General features: G+C 40.0%; 1 protein-coding gene across 1 annotated transcript in view; it reads right to left on the bottom strand.

Annotated features, from left to right (window-relative positions):
* Positions 1 to 20,136, bottom strand: part of PCDH15 (protocadherin related 15) — a 1,564,441-nt gene that overhangs the window by 1,386,646 nt on the left and 157,659 nt on the right. Inside the window, exon 2 of the mRNA XM_068257852.1 lies at positions 19,133 to 19,239. Coding sequence (XP_068113953.1) covers positions 19,133 to 19,211 — 79 coding nt within the window. The 5' untranslated portion in view covers positions 19,212 to 19,239. The remainder of the gene's footprint in view (positions 1 to 19,132; positions 19,240 to 20,136) is intronic.

Genomic DNA, 20,136 nt, shown 5'->3' with positions numbered 1-20,136 from the left:
AAATATGTTTTTCTAAAACTGTCAAGAAGCTTCAAATTATACTTGGTAGTAATCATGACCACATTATATAATGTGCTGTACAGAACATCACAGACATCTTATCTTTGCCTTGGTTTCCTGATGTCCTAGAAGTCTGCATAAAGCAATACGCATAATTCAAACCTCCCCCGCACCGACTGCATCTGCATCTAAAGGAATAAAAATAATGCTATATATTTATTTTCATAACTGATTATGGTTAACTATGTCCTCTCAGAAATTCATGCAAAGGGTTTTAAACTTCCAGCATGAAAATATGAAGTACTGTATTGCATCAAATAATTTTGCCTTCTGAAAACAGAAGGCATTTGTTCAGATAATTCAGCTTTGAGTAAGCAATGGTGGTTTCCCATGATGCATCACTCCTGAATATGCAATCATCTCTTTATGCCCCTTAAAGCAAGGCTGCCCATCCAGAACCGCTAGTGTATAGTGAGCCCGTACCTAATACATTTTACAGAGCCACATCACTCCAATATGCATACAGCTTGTTTCGTATGGTTAATATGGATTGATATGGCTCTTGTAATGTATCAAACTCACTAAGATGTTTGCAATTTGGCGCTTGTCTTATTTGATAGTGTTACATTCATAATAAAAAGGGAAGAGTAATGTGTCCCAGGTCACTTCTGAAATTACTAACCAGCTATACATTCTGAGGTAAAAGGCCAATCCCTTACCTCCCCTCCCAATTTCTCTAGTGGCTGCAAAGCTGATCACATGATTCTCTTCAAAACTCCAGCTGGTTACAAAAAAATGCTTAGGTGTTGACCTCTTTGGTATTCCTCCCACGGTAGCAGATATTGTAAGTGCACTGAATTAATCTGATAGAAGTATTTTTTTTAATCATTAGTGGCAGCTATGATATACAGAAGCAACAAGTGGAAAAGGTCATGCAATTTCTGTGGTCAGATGGCAGATAAAAATGGCCCTATGATCAGTGTTGCATACAAATTTTCGCACTTGTTTTCGCATTGAAAATGCTATTTTTAATTTCAAGGAAATATTCCCAAAAACACATTGTATTGTATTTTCTCAATATGGCAAAATTTACGGAAAATATTTTTTATTGCAAGAATTCACAGAAAGTGCAATATTGTTTATTTTCAGTGCTAACATTTGTGAAAAATCAAAAACTTATTACAAAATGATTTTCGATGGCATTTTTACGCAACAGTCAAATTTAACATTATTTTCACGTAAATGAATGTGAAAAGAATATCGGCATTTTCACTCATCACTGACTATGATTAAACTGCTACTTTCTTAAGACTGGTAGGTTTAGCTGCCATTTTAATGATATTGTAAATACTTATCACTGATACTTATCAGTCTGCAGACAGACTGTACATACGCTGTACTGTCGCTGGAACGCCCGCCCGGTGGGAGGGTCTGACGGACAAGTCGTTCCAGCCTATCAAGCGTGTGTATGAGCCTCAACTCTTCAGGAAAAAGAGCCAATTAAGGCACTAAACCAAAACTTCATTTGTTTATCAGGGTCGTAGATAAAATGTAAATTAGTTGCTGTTAGCTGCTTCTTAAAAATGGAACCTAAACTGAGAAGGATATGGATTTTACCTTTTAAAATAATACCAGTTACCTGACTCTGCTGCTGATCTGGTGTCTCTAGTACTTTCAGCCACAGCCCCTGAAGAAGCATGCAGATCAGGTGCTCTGACTGAAGTCAGACTGGATTAGCTGCATGCTTGTTTCAGGTGTGTCATTCAGCCACTATTGCAGCCAAAGAGATCAGCAGGACTGACAAGCAACTGGTATTGTTTAAAAGGAAACACCCATATCCCTCTCAGTTTAGGTTCCCTTTAAAGCGGACCTGAACTCAAAACTTCCTCTCTGCTCTAAAAGATACATAACAGTATAATAACCTTTAAAGAAAAACATTTCTTTGTTACAGCTGATACAAATCCTGCAATACATCTACACGTTGTCTACTTCTTACTATCACAGAAGCAAACATATTGTTAAAAACCTGTGTTTTAGAGATGGTCCGAACGGTTCGCATGAGAACTTGTTTGGGCAAACGCAGGTTTGCATCGAATTGCGATCTTTATGCAAGTTCAACCCGTCCCCTATACTACATCATTGGGCTAAACTTTGACCCGCTACATCACAGTCAACAGACACATAGCAGCCAACCAGGCTGCACTCCCTCCTGGAGTCCCCCCCTTATATAAGGCAGCAGGGTCAGCCATTTTCTCACTCTGTGTGCTGCTGTATTAGTGAGAGAGGGGAGAGACATTGGAGAGATAGGGAAAACGATAGTTAGGAGGTCTGTTAGCTTGCTCCTTGCTGATATTTGTTGCTGAAAAGCACCACCAAAACAGCTCTTTTGAGAGCTAATGTTCTTGCGATGTGTTTTTTTTTGTGTGGCCCACTGACACTGCATATACAGCCCTGCCTGTCACAGCTGGTTCTCTCTAATTGCTATACTGTGCCAGGCCTATTCAGTGTATCCATTTACACTGCACCTGTGTAACCGCACGCTGTTTTATATAGCAGTCACAGCATCTGTGTGACCGCACGCTGTTTTATATACCAGTCACTGCATACATTTCACTGCATCTGTGTGACTGTACGTGGCTTTATATACCAGTAACTGCTTACCTTTCACTGCATCTGTGTGACTGCACATTGTATTAATCAAGTCAGTGCATACCTTTCACTTCATGCCCCCAATATGGACAAAACAACAGACAGAGACAGAGCCAGAGGCAGGCCACCCAGCAGGTCTGTTTGAGGTCGTTCGGTCATGATTTTGTGTGGCCCTCGACCAAAGAACAGTGTTCAGAAGAAGGCACGTGCCATCAACCCCCGATATTGTCAGGACATAGTTGACTAACACAGAACACATCTTCTTCAGCTTCCTCATGGTAGCGTGACATATCTTCCTCGTCCTGCTCTGATTCTGGCACCCCACTTTACACTCCGTTGGCAGCCATCACCAAAGTGCCATCATCCCAGGGCTCAGCGGCGTGGAATTTTTTTTGTGTGCCTGCCTCAGATGAGAGCAATGCCATCTGTACTCTCTGCCATCGAAAAATGAGCCATGGAAAGACCAAGACCCGCATAGGGACAACTACCTTATGAAGGCACATGATGAAAAAGCACAAACTGCAATGGGATGACCACCTGAGGAAAAGCAGCACACAAAAGCAAAGCCACACACTGCAGTGGAAGATACCAGGCCACAATTATTTCTCAAAAAAGGCAATACCCAAACTGTAACAATACAAGATCACTTAAAATGCAATAGTATAGTTCCACCCCTCATACACTGTTATATACAATACACAAAAAATAATGGGGTTTTAAATGAACTATTAGTCTTTTATTCTTCAGTATTCAATTTTCTTCAAGATTGCGAACAAGTAAGCACAAGAACCAATACAGGACTCCACATCATAACAAAGGACTGCCTGACACGTGTTTCACGGTCAAAGACCGCTTCCTCAGAGGCATACAGTCAGGGCCGGCCCTAGACTTTTTGCCGCCTGAGGCAAATTTTGAAAAAATTGCCGCCCCCGCGCTCTAGGGGGCCGCCGAGCTAAAGGGGAAGCTGGCAGGGCGGGGGTATTGGGCCTAGCGGCGGGGAGGGGGGTCGGACCCCCCCCCCCCCTCGCCTGGGTCCCCCAATCTGCGCTCCCCTCCAGCCTTAAATCGAAGCAGCCACTATTTGTAAGAGGCACGGGCGGGGAGGACTCACCTCTTCCCAGCGTGCACTCCACAGATGTCACTTCCTGCAGCGTTGCAGGAAGTGACGTCAGTGGAGCGCACGCTGGAACGAGGAAGAGGTGAGTCCTCCCCGCCCGTGCCTCTTACAAATAGCAGCTGCTTCGATTTAAGGCTGGAGGGGAGCGCAGATCGGGGGACCCAGGCGAGGGAGGGGGGGGTCCGACCCCCCTCCCCGCCGCTAGGCCCAATACCCCCGTCCTGCCAGCTACCCCTCCAGCTTGGCGGCCGGCTCCCCGCACCCACAGACGGGCGGGTGCCGGCCCTGGAAATTTGCCGCCTGAGGCAAAAGTTTCACCCCGCCTCATGAGCAGGCCGGGCCTGCATACAGTACACACACATATCAAAATGTCGGTTCATAGATATCGCCTCGCAATCTGTAAAATAAATGAGTCAACACCCATAGACGAGATCCTGGATGCTGCAGCAAATCCATGAGAAGCGTGTCAGGCAGTCCTTTGTTATGATGTGGAGTCCTGTATTGGTTTTTGTGCTTACTTGTCCGCAATCTTGAAGAAAATTGAATACTGAAGAATAAAAGACTGATAGTTCATTTAAAACCCCATTATTTTTTGTGGATTGTATAATACCCAAACTGTACCGTGATGTTGAAAGGCAAGTTGTGTCATCTCTGATACACAGTGTTGGGTCAAGGGTCCATCTGACCATGGATGTCTGGTCTGGAAAGCATGGTCAGGCCTCCCCGAAGACTAAGTCAGTCCCCACACACAGCATCTCTGCCTGCACGCCGTGTGACTGCCTGCCCCAAGACTAAGTCGGTCCCTACACAGCATCTCTGCCTGCAGACCGCCTTCTCCGCCACCACCAACAGGGTCCAGGACTCCAAGTGGATTCCTGAATGTTTAAGGCCGCTGCTAGCAGCGGCTGCTATAATAATCTTTCTGATGCGTGTACATGCCTGCCTAATTTTTCTGGCTGCACTGTGGCTGCAACAACATAACAAACGGCATGTACATGTGTCAATTCCCCTTCATGATCATTACCTTGCCGCGGTGAGGGGGCTTGCGTATCACAATGAAGCAATGACCGGCTATACGAGTGTGTTGGGGGGGCACACCTGGCCCAAGATAATAAGGTCATTGTTTCATTGTGGACAGACAAAATTCGATCAGCTGGAACCTCAGTCACTGTTGTTCTGTCATTGAGCTACCTCAGCCCGATCATATGGGCTTGAAAACCGCCATCGCCTGCACTCTCGCCATCGTCGCACCAGTCCAGCACGGCCATCACTACACAAACAGCTGTTTGTGGTGCGTTACACAGCGAGTTTGGTGTGTCAATGTGAAGCAGTACACTAATTACACTCCCTGATCTATGTATACACACGCAAGATGTTTTCAAGCACTTTAGGCCTCCGATTTAGCAATGCAATGTGATTTCTGCCCTTTAGGGATTATAACCCTGCTGTGCGTCAATTCCGTAATTTACCCTGGGAATTTTTGGCGTGTATCCCACTCTGCCATGCCCCCCTGCTGGTGTTGGACCCCTTGAAACAGCTTTTCCATCACTTTTGTGGCCAGTATTTGTAGTTTTGAAAGTTCGCCTGCCCATTGAAGTCTATTGTGGTTCGCAAAGTTCGCAAACTTTTGCGGAAGATCGGGTTCGAGGTTTGCGAACCTAAAATCAGAGGTTCGAGCCATCTCTAGTGTTTACCAATTAGCTCTCTGCCGTAGCAGGTAGCTGATAGGGCTGAGGGATCAAATTACAAAAATTCTGCTTAGTCACAAATTTGGGGGAATTACAACAAATAACATTTGTAAAGTGTTTTTCTCCCATAGGACTTAAAGCACATCAGCATGGCTCAGACCAGTAATTGGTTGATTGGTAAATTGTGGTACAGATGAAGAATTCTTAAAGCAGTTTAAAACCCTGACATAATATTCAATAAAAACATGTTTACCTGCTTTTTATATGCCATACGGTTATCATATTTGCATTTGTGCATAAGTATTATTATTCATTTAGAAGTTCTAGGTTTCCAAAAGTACAGTTCTTTGCTTTGAGAGCTGACTTTGCATTTTATTAATAACTGGTTTTATTTGTTGCTGTTTTGCAGGCAGATATGCTTTCAGTGTCTGTCTCCAGCAGCTCCTGCACAGTCAGAGAATGTGTCACATTCCTCACTTGATACATTTACGTAAACACAAGATAACATTATCTAAAGTTCGGATGCATCTGCAATTCACTGCACTCAACTTTCAAGCTCTGTGTGTAACCCTTTGAATGCTGGTCTAGTAAAAAAAAATGCTGGTTGCATATAATATGCTGTAAATAATGTTTTAGAGCAAAGATGAAATGCAGGGTTATATTCCACTTTAAGTCTGCAAATGCCAGGCCAAACAGGTGGCTTTTCAGTCTGGAGTTGAATAGCTCCAGAGATGGGGCTGGCTTTACTGGGTGTGGTAGGGAATTCCAAAGGGTAGGGGAGTATATTGGCAAATTAGCTTAATGGTACAGCTACTAAACAGAAATATTGTACCAAAATTGTCCTGGTTGCGCCTGTAAATTTGCTACAGCAGTAAAATTACTTTAACAGCATAGCCACACTCAGATTTCCTCACACTATTATTTACTGTTCCGGTTTGCTCACCTTATCCTGCTTATATGATTTCTTTTCAAACAAAGCCCAGGGACATATGTATCCATGAAACAATTGCTCCTGATAAACAGCATTGTCACACAGTACACACAGTCACACAGTACATTGGCCAACAGGAAACAGCCATAATATCTGTGTAGCGGTTACTACTCCGAAAAGTGATATTTTTTTTCTTCTAAATAGCTAGATGTGCTGACTAGACAGAGGGAGTCCAATTTGATTTGCACTGCTAATTCTGTTTGAATCAAAGCAAGATAATTTGAAGCATTAGACCAATTATTCCCTTGCCAGAAAGATTCAATCAAGGCAGCTAGCTGTTCTGAATAGTACATGTTGTCTTTCACGCAAAATGTAAGTGGGGCAAGTCACTCCAGGTTACATACCTATCCATGTACTGGGAAGGCTTTGGATACCATAGTGAATTCTACTCCCTTAGTCCAGCCAGCCATTCCAGTGCCACAAACAACCCCCCCCCCCTCCTTTATGTGTCCTTCTTCAAGTAAATCCTGCCACAAAGGCTCAATTGAGTTTGAGTTTCTGGGAATCCCTCCATTTAACAATCAGGCACATTTTTTTTTTGGGGGGGGGGGGGGGCAGGGAACTTGTGTTTAATAGGAATCCAAGGTGAGAAACCTATGAAAGCTGCTGTATTTATTTCATTTTACACAATACCAGTCATGTTAATCTTTCTGGACAGTTAGGTCTAAACCACACACCTGAAACAAGCATGCAGCTAATCTTGTCAGATTTTATCATAGACATCTGACCTGCATGCTTGTTCAGGGTCTAAGGATTAAAGTATTAGAGGCAGAGGATCAGCAGGATAGCCAGGCAATCTGTATTATTTAAAAGGAAATAAAAATATCAGCCTCTGTATTCCTCTCACCTCTGGTTCCTTTTAACCACTTCCCTTCCTATGAAAAAACAAAACAGCAAACAGAGTTTGCATCAGTTATGCTAATTTTCATATCTAGCAGTCAGTCATTACTCAGGTCTATTATGCCTTGTGTTTGTACTGTAGCTCCTGTTAATGCATTAGCCATTTTTTCGAAATCGTGGCAGTATATCTACGCCCTGCAGGACTTCAGCTTATTCCCAGGGACGTAGATACTCATCTGTCATTATGATCACCTGCCGAGCATGCTTGTGCACGCTCCAGTCACCGTCATTTAGTAGACATATCTATACATAAAAATTCATATTAAAAAAGTTGAGTGCCTAAAGTAACCATTAATATATGTCATGAGGGTATTACTGTTAAGTTATTGTATTTAGTGACTGATGAAAAACAAAAACAAAAAATACAATGTATGGCAACACTATTTTATTTGGAAATAAAGGTGTACTAGGGACATCATTTAAATGTTGTAATAACGGGGACAAATGGGCAAATACAATGTGTGGCTTTTATCCACAGTAGCATGTTTTATTTTAAAACTATAATGGCCAAAACACTGAGAAACAATTGTTTTTTTTTCCATTTGTTTCTTATTATTCCTGTTAAAATGTATTTAGAATAAAATCATTTTTAGCAAAATGTACCACCCAAAGAAAGCCTAATTGGTGATGAAAGAAAACGATGTTGATCATTTAGTTGTGATAAGTGGTGAAAGTTATTGGCAAATGAAAGGGAGGAGCGCTATAACGTAAAAATGTATCTGAGCCATAAGGTGGAGAAAAAACCTTCAGTAGTGAAGTGGTTAAAGCCTTCACGTATCACCATTTCTCTGTTTGGGCTCATGATGTTAGGCCTAAGTGACACAATCAACCAATATATAGACATTTTATAAATTGAATTTTGGTATTAGACGGCTATTCCTTCACTGGATGTTCCATAGAAGCTTTTCTTTAGTGCAGAGTAGATTTACTATGTAGACTTACAATGGGTTTTATCAATGTGACTAATCAAACTTCCATTATTGTTCTTGTTTGATATATACAGAAAAGCAAATGCTCTTTCCTCCTACCAATAACTCAGTGCCAACATTTGATTAACAATATGCCCTTAAAATCAATGCCTGTGAAGGGATGGGCATGACAGAGCTACCTTTTCCGGCACAAACTAAATGAAAAGGCTTTAACACAACTTGATTCATCTCTCGGCTGACAACAAGGTTGTAATGAGAAGACCCACAGTTAATATGATGTCCACTTCTAATTAATGAGCCTGTAAATTACCAATGAATGCAAAGTGAAGGGGAAAACACAAGCACATCTTCATAAAATAACCAGATTTGCATATTTAAATGTGAGCAGTTAAAATGAATTCGGAAGCAGAGTATCGTCACAAGATATTGTGCAAGCCAACCCTCATTCATGGGCCTTTGCTGCTTGCAGCACTTTTAATTAAGTTTGCTCTTAATGAGTTTGTCTCCCTCATCAGTGCTGCATATCTAATTTTTCAATTAAATTGCAAAGTCACAAATAAGGTTAATTAAAAGAAGCTCAGTTGTCATCAGCCTCCTGCTCTGTGCTGACCACTGACCTGTATGCAAAGGAATGAGGGTAACCAGATATCTTGCATCGATTCTCTAGTCGAATATATTGATCATGTAGAATATTACAAACCTTGTTCTAAATAACAGATTCTTATTCATTTTCTAACTCCCTTGCAATAGGGTGGCAGTTTGTCTGAGAAGTGCATATTCAAACACCCCAAAAAAAACAAACTGCTCCAATGCTAGCAGGAAAAGTCAACATGCAATCCCAAAATGTCCATGGCCGCTGTAGAAAATGAGTAGGAACTTAACCACTTCACCACTAAGTTTTTTCCCTTAAAATCCAGAGCAATGATAACATGCAATGCTGCTCGAATTGAAGTGGATCTTAACTCTTGCACAGGACAGAAGGGAAACAGAGAAATGCACCCTGTATGTATTTAGAGAATTTAGCCTTTCTGTTTCCCCCTCATTTGTGTCTATTCACAAATTATAATTTGATCTCTCAGCTTTGTCAGCTGGCTGCCACAACAGCGAATTTATAAACACAGGATGTTAACCCTATAACTGCTTCCATGAAAGCAGATGTAACAAAGAAATGTTTTTATTATCAAGTGTAGTTTTCCTTCTTAAAAAAGAAGAAATTTGTGATGATTCAGCTTAAAGTGAACATCTGTGGTTACCCACAATGCACCGATACTGAATATGCAAATTATCTCTTTATGCCACAGAAGCTAAGCTTGCATCCAGAACCAATGGTGTATAGCAAGCCTATAGCTTTAAATTTTACTTTTTGCTTCTGTTTTAAGAAGGCAAAGCACACTTAGCATTGCTTTTTAGTAGGAGGGCTTTTCGGTCTCTTGAAGTCCCCTATACCTTTCTTGTGGTCACCCCGAGCTGCTTGGCTACTGTGTTTTTATTATCAGATTATGATGTTGCTTATCTTTTAGAGCAGAGAGGAAGTTCTGAGTTCAGGCCCGCTTTAAATCACAAATTACTTTATCACTGCTTATCCCATTAAATGAGCTATATATAGTTTTTGGTGCCACAAATGAGGCTCTTTTTGGGTGGTACTTTTTGCTAAGAAATGTTTTATTTTTAATGCATTTTAAAGGAACTAAGAAAGAAAAAATGAAAAAAAAATGCAATATTTGTTAGTTTTCAGACATTATAGTATTAAAACAAAAACATACTTTTTTAATATTTTATTTGTCCATTTCTCCAAGTTATTACAATGTTTATAGTGTGTCCCAATCATAATGTATGTTGACAATATTTTATTTGGAAATAAAGTGTATTTTTTTCTATGCCAGTTGTTATTCATAACAGGTACTTTGATCGGCTTTGGGAACACATGTTCCCATTCACCCATGATCAGTACTCTGACACACAAGGTCATGGGTGCATGCCACTCGAAAACAAAGAGCTATGTGTATCTATACCCCTGGTTGTAAAGTCCAGAGGGGTGTAGATACACAATAAAGTGGGTGGGAACGGGATAACAACTCATAGCAGAACATAAAACATGATTCAGGAGAACCAGTTTATGCTGATTGTAGGGGGGGGGGGGGGGGGGGCAACTGTGACATCTCAGGAAAGCAGCAAGGTAACCAAAAACATCAGGGCCCGAGTTAGTGGTCATTAGCCACGTAATGCCATCACCATCCAGCAGATATACACAAGAAAAGCTGTCAAACTGGACATCTGCCATCTGGGCATTCTTTTATAACTCAGCATCTCACAAAACCATTTTTATCTTCTTTAATGTTAAATAATTTGAAACCAAACATGAACGTCAACAACCTGGGAAGTAGAGATGGTCAATGAGATTGAAATAATTCTAACTTGCATGCAAATGTAATAAAATGTGTATGCTATGTGCAACTGAGCCAGACGAATGCACTTTCTGCCAATTTAAATTTACATTTTACACCACTCCTTGCTGGCTCCCTGGTCTTGTTTTTTTGCACAGACAAGTTTGCTCCAAGTATTGTTAGATCTTGCAAATTTTATTTAAAAAATGGGTTGTGGAGGTGTGAATGCAGGATGCCTGCATTCCCTGTGCACGGATCACATGCCCTTGGTTCTTTATTTATAAGAATTAAGGTCTCAACAGTTCATGTTCCTGCCTGAAAGGGAACCTAAACTGAGAGGGATATGGATGTTTCCTTTTAAACAATACCAGTTGCCTGGCTGTCCTGCTGGTCTCTCTGGCTGCAGCAGTGGCTGAATCACAACCCTGAAACAAGCATGCAGCTAATCCAGTCTGACTTCAGTCAGAGCGCCTGATCTGCATTCTTGTTGAGGGGCTGTGGCTGAAAGTATTAGAGACACAGGATTAGCAGGAGAGCCAGGCAACTGGTATTATTTTAAATGGGAAAATCCATATCCTTCTCAGTTTAGGTTCCCTTGAATGTAGAGGGTAGTATTTTACACATACTAAGAGACTGGGTTTGTGTGATTTTCTACAGGTCATTCATCTGTAATGGCTGCAGGCAGTGAAAGTATGATCTATTGCTTATTTATTTAATATCTGGCTTCCATTAGGGGGTCCATGGTAATGTAACGTTTCTCATTAACCATTTCTCCTATGCACTGATGAAAAACATAAGTGTATAATGCATAAAAGATCAAGTAATTCTAATTGCTGCTATGGTAGTCAAAATCATGGTTTTACTTATTTTCATGCAATAGCATAACTAAAAATCCTGATGCTCCACAGCACAATGTTTGCACAACCCTGGACTTCACAACAATTCAAGGGAACCTGAAGTGAGAGGATTTTTAATTTGTCATTTTACACAATACCAGTTGCCTGGCAGTCTTGTTATTCTCTTTGGCTACCATAGTGTCTGAATGGCACACCTGAAACAAGCAGATTTTTTGTCAGAAACTACTAATCTGCATCCTTGTTCAGGATCTTTGTCTAATGGTCTCATACATCAGAAGATTATGGGCAGATTCAACAAAGAAAAATTTCTAATGGAATTTGATTAGAGATAAATTTGTCTTTGTTGAAGCTGACGATTCCCGTCTGATTTCAGCATGAATTCTTCAGGGAATTGGCGGAGCCGCTGCGTTCGCCCTGCTGCTACCCCTCTAATGTATAAATGTAAACCCCCCCACACACCCGTGTGTGCATTTATACATTACCTGTCCTGAAATTAGTCACATCGTCGGTCGGGCCTGCACTTGGTGGCACTGATTTTAAACCAATTTTATAATAATGAAATTGGTTGATCGATCGGCTGCCAAAGTTGCCTGATGTATGGGCACCTTAACCCTCCTCTTGTGTTAGGGTCAGAACCGACCCGTTTTCAGGTTTTGAATGTCTATAAGTATCACATAAATTTGTTTATTGCATCAAGATTTTTTTACTTTGTAAGGAACCTCTATTTAAACAATGTAATAGAAGAATAATCCTTTTCACTAAATTACAAAATACTGTGGTGAAAATTATGACATTTATGGTGTTAGGGTCAATTCTGACCCAGTTATGATATAGGATTATAGAACGCTAATAAGTGCCAAAACTGAAATCATAAACATTCTCTCTGCTTAGTAACACTGTCAGGCACCATCCCACTGACAGCCAATCACCTCTCAGCCAAAATCTGACAAGCTTGCTCCCATAAGGGATGTCTGGGAGAAATGGGTTCAGCTCCTTCCACTAATGTTTCACCCTGGGCCTCAGGTAATAGTAGATGAAAGTTTGATCCCTTTCCGTGGAAATTGCCCCTTCCGGCAGTATATGCCCAGTAAGCCAGGCAAATACGGCATACAAATCTGGGCAGCCTGTGATGCAAAAACAAGCTATGCATGGAACCTACAGATTTACACCGGCAAACCCGAAAGTGGCATCCCTGAGAAAAAACAAGGACAACGTGTAGTCCTTGATATGACTACTGGACTGCGCGGCACAATATCACATGTGACAATTTTTTTTCACCAGCTATGACCTTGGACAAGAACTTCTCAGGAGGAAACTTACCATGGTAGGCACAATAAAAAAAAATACACCTGAGCTGCACACTGAAATCTTGCAAGTGAAGGACAGAGCTCCCCTTTCTTCAAATTTCAAATTTTGCCTTTACAGACACCACCACTGTTTCATATTGTCCCAAAAAAAAAATGTGATACTTATGTCCACTTTTCACAAAGATGCAGCTGTGTCATCAAGAAGTGACAAAAAGCCCACAATTATCCTGGATTACAATAAAAACAAAGGGGGAGTGGACAACCTGGACAAGCTGACTGCTACCTATACTTGTCAGCGAATGACCAGGAGATGGCCAATGGTTGTGTTTTATAACATCCTAGATGTGTCTGCATACAATGCATTTGTGTTATGGACCCACATCCACCCAGGTTGGAACACAAAAAAGAATAACAAGCGGAGAATATTTCTCGAGGAGCTAGGAAGTTCCCTTGTCAAGGCACACATTGAGCAAAGGAAACGGGTGTCTCGAGATCCAATCGCTGCAGTCATGATCAGACAGATGCAGAGTTCATCAAGCACTCCATCCACACCATCAACAACACAAAGAGAACCAGTGCCAGCATCCTCATCATCATCTAGCCTTGCCACAACATCAACCAGCACAGCCACAACTCCAGTGATGCCATCTGATTCTAAAAGAAAGAGGTGTCAGGTCTGCCCCAGCAATAAGGACAGAAAGACACACATTATGCTTCCACTGTAAAAAATATATCTGCAAAGAACATGCTAAAAGTGTCAGCTTTTGCCACACATGCATCTAAAAACACCCACACAAACACATGCAAGTTCTTGCACGAAGATGCTTTGAAACTAGTACTTGATTTCTATTGGCTTGCCTTGCTTGATTGTGTGTTTGTTTGACCTTGCAAGTCTACATTTTGTATTATTACTTGCTTTTCATTGTTTATGAATGTTTTATGTAAAAAAAAAAAGACTTTTGGCTATATTCTTGAAGTAAATATATATATGGGTCAAAATTGACCCCAACACCATCAATGTTATTATAGTTAATGTTATTAAAATAAAAATATAAATATAAAAAAATATTTAAGAGATGTGTTCAAATACTCCTCAGCAACATTCTGGTGACATAACAACCTTTTATTTACTTATAATATTTTATTTAGGTTTATTTTACCATTTTTTAAATTTGAAAATGAGAGGTATGCTATCAAAAGAAAGGTTAAAGGGGGTCACACCAAAAATATTAAAACCAATCTTTTCAAGGATAAAGAAGCCTAACAAGGTAACCAAGAGGTAAGAAACAAATTGGATGATAAATATTTGTTCAGAGGGTATTTTATGGCTGATTTAAGACACGGGTCAAAACCGACCCGTTAACATCATGGATAGTAACAGAAAGCTAACATAAGAGGAGGGTTAAGAGTATTGTATTAGAGGCAGAGGATTATCAGGATGCCAAAACAACTGGTACTGGTTAAAGGACAACCGAGGTGACATGTGGCATGAGATAGACATGTATGCAAAGTGCCAAGCACACAAATAACTAGGCTGTGTTCCTTTTTGTTTCTTTGAAAGAGTTAAACATCTATGCGAGTGACCATTTCTATCTGCGTCGGGACCAGGTAAGACTATAGCATAATCCTCACTGATATGTCATTACAGCCATAAAACACGTTCCTGTTAGTAAATGGCTTCTGAGAGCAGGAATTATATAAAAAGGATCAATAATTCATAGATTTCAGCTCTAGCATACTTCAATGAAGGTGTCATTAAGCCAAGACAATGAAACAGCTAAAACCTAAAAACTAATTTTAAATCTAAAACAAAACTTTGGGATGCCTAAAAAAGTCATTTTTAGGAGAAGGAGGATAGATGTTCTTGTTTTTTTCTCATCAGTTTATTTTCAGGTTCCATTTAAGAAGTTACTATTTCCACTACCCCAAAGCATATGAGTGAACTTGGCAATGTGCACCCAAATAAAGTGTACAGTGCATAGAATGCAGAAATAAATGTAAAGCCATAGGGTGGTAGAAAGAAGTGTAGTGAATATATTCACTGATATACATACTTCATGCTTCGCTGATAAAACTGAAAAAATCCAAAGTGGTTTTTCCAGGCAGCCCGGCCCCCTCAAATCCCATACCCAACCCCTCTCTCATAGACTGCTCTCTGCCTGCATTCTCTCCACTCTCTGAACATTCTCTCTCTACATATTCTGAACATTCTCTCTCTATAATCTCCAAATCCTATCTAACCACCTGTCCTTTGGATCCTGTTCCTGCTCATCTCATCTTTATTGGCTACCAATCAACCAGAGGCTACAGTTTAAAACTCTTAAACCTGACCTACAAAGCGCTCCACAATTTCTCTCCCCTGTACATTCTCTCACTAGTTTCCGATACCAACCTAATCGCAATCACAGATCTGCACATGGCATGACCTTTTGCCCTCCCCTAGAATTACCTCCTCACGTTCACATATACAATATTTCACAGATGCTTCACCCCTCCTCTGGAATGCCCTTCAACAATATATCTGTCAATCTCCAACCTTTGATATCTTTAAACGCTCCCCCTCAAATCGCACTTTTTTTCCATCAAGCATACGCTCTACCTTAGGCCATTCTCCCTTTGACCTAAAGCCAAGTTGCACTCCTACTAGATATCCTAAAAACACACTGCCTTTTAGGTATATTTATTGTAAACTACCCCACCTCTTGTCTCCCCCCTATTCCTTTACCTTGTAAGCTCGCAAGGGCAGCGCTCTCTCACCATTTTGTGTATTGGAAAAAATGTTTTATACATTGTTACTGTTGTCACTGTAATTACCAATTCTGTATTTATTTTGTTACCAATGTTGTATATTGGTGTATACCATTGTATGTATTAAGGTTTACTCCATGTTTGTTTCTTACTTTGTACAGCGCCACTGAATATGTTGGTGCTTATTATTATTATTATTGATTTATAAAGTACCATCTACCCCCACTCACCTTACCCACTCTAGAGCCCCATTGCAGTTTATATGGATTGCTACACCTTTGCACCATGCACAATATATTAATATCAATTAAAAAGTATAATAAAGTACGGGTGGGTACAGTTTATACTATACATTATAGGAAATTTAGTTTAAGTGCTCATCAACTTGGTTGATTTTACTGCCACATACAAATAATATCATATAACATGACATCTACTTGTAAATCAGATTGGAGAAAATACTGCACAGTTCTGCAGGTGTAATGAAAGAAGCAGCAAGAAAAAACAAGTGTTATTTAACCAAATGTTATTTTGAAACATAAGATCTATGGCTAACTAAAATACAATAAAATACAGCATAGACTGAGTTGTTATACAGGAGTGCATTGTCATCTCACTTCACGAAAACAAATGTTTGACCTTTTACCTGGCGGCACTTAGCATAAATGAATGCATAGTAACTGGGCCAGAACAGGTAATGGTTCCTAATCTAAGCTTTTCACGATGTTAAGTCTACAATTTAAATCAATCTCTATTGTTGCTCTCATTCACCATTATCCCCCTGCTAACTTCTATATATCAATTACTGCTATAGAAACATGTCACACAACATCAGTATGTATGTGTATATATGGACAACGCACACTCCTATTGTACACTGATGCAGTATATGAATACTGAACCGCTCAGTAAAACCTGATCATAAGACTATGATCTAAAACTCAAAATGTGGTCAGAGCACCAGTTATGATCATCGGTACAGAATTTACAGTATAATATATATATATATATATATATATATATATATATAGATAGATAGATAGATAGATAGATAGATAGATAGATAGATAGATAGATAGATAGATAGATAGATATATTACACACATACAAACACATACATTATCTCTGTTTATTTCCCTATGCATCTTAAACTGATGTATTGCAAACCTATTGCAGTTTTTAGACCGCTACAAACACTCTGAATAGTGATAAAGACTAATACACAGAAGAAGTGCTTGTAAAGCTAGTATGTGTTGCACATAAAACTTTATTCCAACATTCCAAACACACTAGCAAAGCCATATCTGGGAAACCATAGAAAAATTATATGCAATGCTGAAATACATGTATTTGCACTGAAGTGTCCATTTTCCAAGAAGTGGTTAATACGTATGTAATTCAGTATTATTTGCATCTCTAAGGGCCCTTGTTAGCACCAGGTACCGGCACTATACAGGCACCTCCCCACCATGGAGTGAGATCTCAGCGCTGCTGCAGGCGTGCTCAGACTCAACATGTTGCATTCCTGCGCTGCCCAGTAATGCCACTGCGTGTCAACGCTTGACACACCTGGTGTTACAACTGCTGCAGTTAAACTGCACCCGAATTGTACTGGCAGGAGGCAGACGGGAGGCTGATCTGCTCGGCGAATGCGAGGTTCAGCCGTCTATCTGAACGGGGCCCGAGTACCTGTACTTGAAAGGGATCCTAGAGGAGATCTTAGAGACCTCCATTAGATGTCCTGCACCATGTGGTGTCCATGTCAGTAATAACAAGAAAGTGAATCTTCTGCTCTCATACTCCCTTTTCTGAAAGGTATTATATTTGCTGTATGCATTTTTTCTCCAATCATTCCCTATTGCAGGAGGGGTGATTAGAGAAGCTTCTTTTCCACCCCTATTAGTGGATTGTGTGGAAAGCCTGCATCCCAGACTAGTGCAAGGGCACACCAAATGGTCAACTCAGGAAGTGGGGGTCATGGGACTTTTGCAGTTAAATACCCAAGAGAAATGAAGGACTTAATGTAAAGGATTGAGAGAATGTGTGCGAGTGTGCATGTGTGTGTCTGTACTCACATGGACATTTATAATGCTAATACAATTATATGTTCTTTCCATGCCAAACGTGTAGGCAAATGTACTGTGAAGAGAGCATTTCTCATATTAAAGGGGCACTGTTGTCAAAAATTGTAAAATTTAAAATATGTGCAAATAGACAAATAAGTACATTTTTTTCAGCGTAAAATGAGCCATAAATTACTTTTTCTCCTATGTTGCTGTCACTTACAGTAAGTAGTAGAAATATAACAGAAGTGACAGGTTTTGGACTAGTCCATCTCTTCATAGGGGATTCTCAGCAAGGCTTTTATTCTTTATAAAGATATTCCCTAAAAAGGATTTAAACAATGATGCTGGCCATCTTCACTGCTCGTTACACAGTTTTTTTGATAGTTGGAAAGAGCAACTGCCATTCACGAAGTGCTTTTGAAAATAAATAAATCCCTGAGAATTCCCCATGAAGAGATGGACTAGTCCAAAACCTGTCGCTTCTGTCAGAATTCTACTATCTACTGTAAGTGACAGCAACATAGGAGACATTTTAAATTTTAAAATTTTTTGCAACAGTGCCCCTTTAATAAGATTTTAAAAACTCCCTCTGCAAGTTAAGTAAGAAAGTCCATTAACAGTTAGGCTGGTGGATCCGAGCTTAGCAGTAAATATTCCCTGCTCTTGACTGGTCTGATCCAATGCAAACGCAAAAAAAGAAAAAAAGCAATGCAGTCAGGCTAATAAGGCTAATAGCTCCAAGAACGTTGTTTAGTCATTTGAGAAAATGGTCCACTGAATCTTGAATGGAACTTTAATGCATTGCATAAGCAGTGAAAGCCTACAGTCATGAGCTGAAGCATTTAGTATACATTACATCTTGTTATTTGTACTACTTATAATAGTGTACCTAGTTTTTGCCACGTTATTCAAGTAAACTTAAATGATCTCTACAATCCATACTCACTCAGTATTAAAAAAAATGTTCACCCATTACACTGGTCACTTTGCTTTAGAGCGGTCTCACATGGGCTTCGGGGGGCGTCCTGGTCAAATGCTTTTCTGTAAGTGTGCAGAAAAGCTTTTGACAGCTTTCGCTGTTGACCTGCATTTTTCACCCCCGCAGCGGTACTCGGAGGCATAGTGGTAAGTGACCCTGGAAGCAACTGGTTGTTTTTGAGGTCGGCTATCATGATGGGAAAAATGGAGATAAAAAGTGGCTTTTGAGCAAATGACGGTACTGGCACAGTCTAATCGCTTGCAGCGAATGTTTAGGCTGATGGTAAATAAAGTGCAAGAGCCCTTGTGAACCAGCCCTTCTGAACCAGCCCTTACTGTTTCATATTGTTCTAAGCACGCATTAGCGCACGCACTAACTTAAGGTAAACTTTGTTCTTCTCTTTAAAGAGACAGTCCACATTGTGAGAGTGTGACCAATGCTGGTGTTCATTGGAAATGGGATAAGCCTCTAACCTGTAATAATTCTGGATGCAATGGAATGGTTACATTTAACATACCTCCATCACTCTGTGCTTGTTTAAAGTAATATCCAAATACCACTGCAAAAGTTATCCAGTTCCAAAGCTTCCGTATCATTTTCTGTCAGACTTCACTCAGAGCAAATCTGAAATGGGAAAAAATAAAAAAAAAGTTAATATGTTGCATGCACATTTATCATTTAGTGGCAGTCTTTCAGATCATCTCATCATTAGTCACTACTGATGATCTACTGGAAGTATGTAGCACTGTTACTTAACTTACTGGATAGGTGGGGTAAAAAATAAACTAAATAAAAATCACAGATCCACTATAAGCACGCCTGCACGCAAGCACACGTGCACGCACACACACAGTTTAGAAAATTATATAAATGTAATGTACTTAATATTGACTGAAATGGACCATGCATTTATCTCACTGTCTATTGAATGTGGCAACATATCCAGTATTAGACCGAACTGGAGAATGAATCCTAATTGGCTCATTGACAATGATGTAAAAATAGAGGATGCTACATATTTGAATGAATACTTTGAGATAAATAGCAATTTGGAAGTTGAAAGGAACACGGTATGGTGTGCTCATAAGGCATTTATAGTGGGAGTTTTTCTCAAATTTGGCACTAGCAAAGAAAAAAAAAAGAAACCTAGAAATTCATAACTTGGTAAATAAAATAAAATCAGAGTTGCTGTGTAAAACCCCCCAAAACATGATATATATGTAGATCTTTTTAAAGCCTGGCAAGAATTGAGGGACCTAATGGCTTAAAGTTACCAATATGATAAGGTCTTAAAGAAAGTGAAGATAACCTCATACTCAAAGCTATAAGACAGGGAAATATTGAGCAAAACTAGTAGAAGCAAACTGAATAAAATGTAACCTCCCCTTCATAGACCATCCTACTTCCAAGGCGAGACTAAAAATTCCAAAGGACATAACTAATGCCATTTATTACACAGAGCTATTTAACCTTAAAGAGGATCTGGCAACTCCACAGCCTACTCCCCTATTTGTTGAAGAA

This window comes from Hyperolius riggenbachi, chromosome 10 (assembly GCF_040937935.1).
Source record: "Hyperolius riggenbachi isolate aHypRig1 chromosome 10, aHypRig1.pri, whole genome shotgun sequence".
Classification (NCBI taxonomy): Eukaryota; Metazoa; Chordata; class Amphibia; order Anura; family Hyperoliidae; genus Hyperolius; species Hyperolius riggenbachi.
This window is presented reverse-complemented; position numbering and strand designations above follow the sequence as displayed.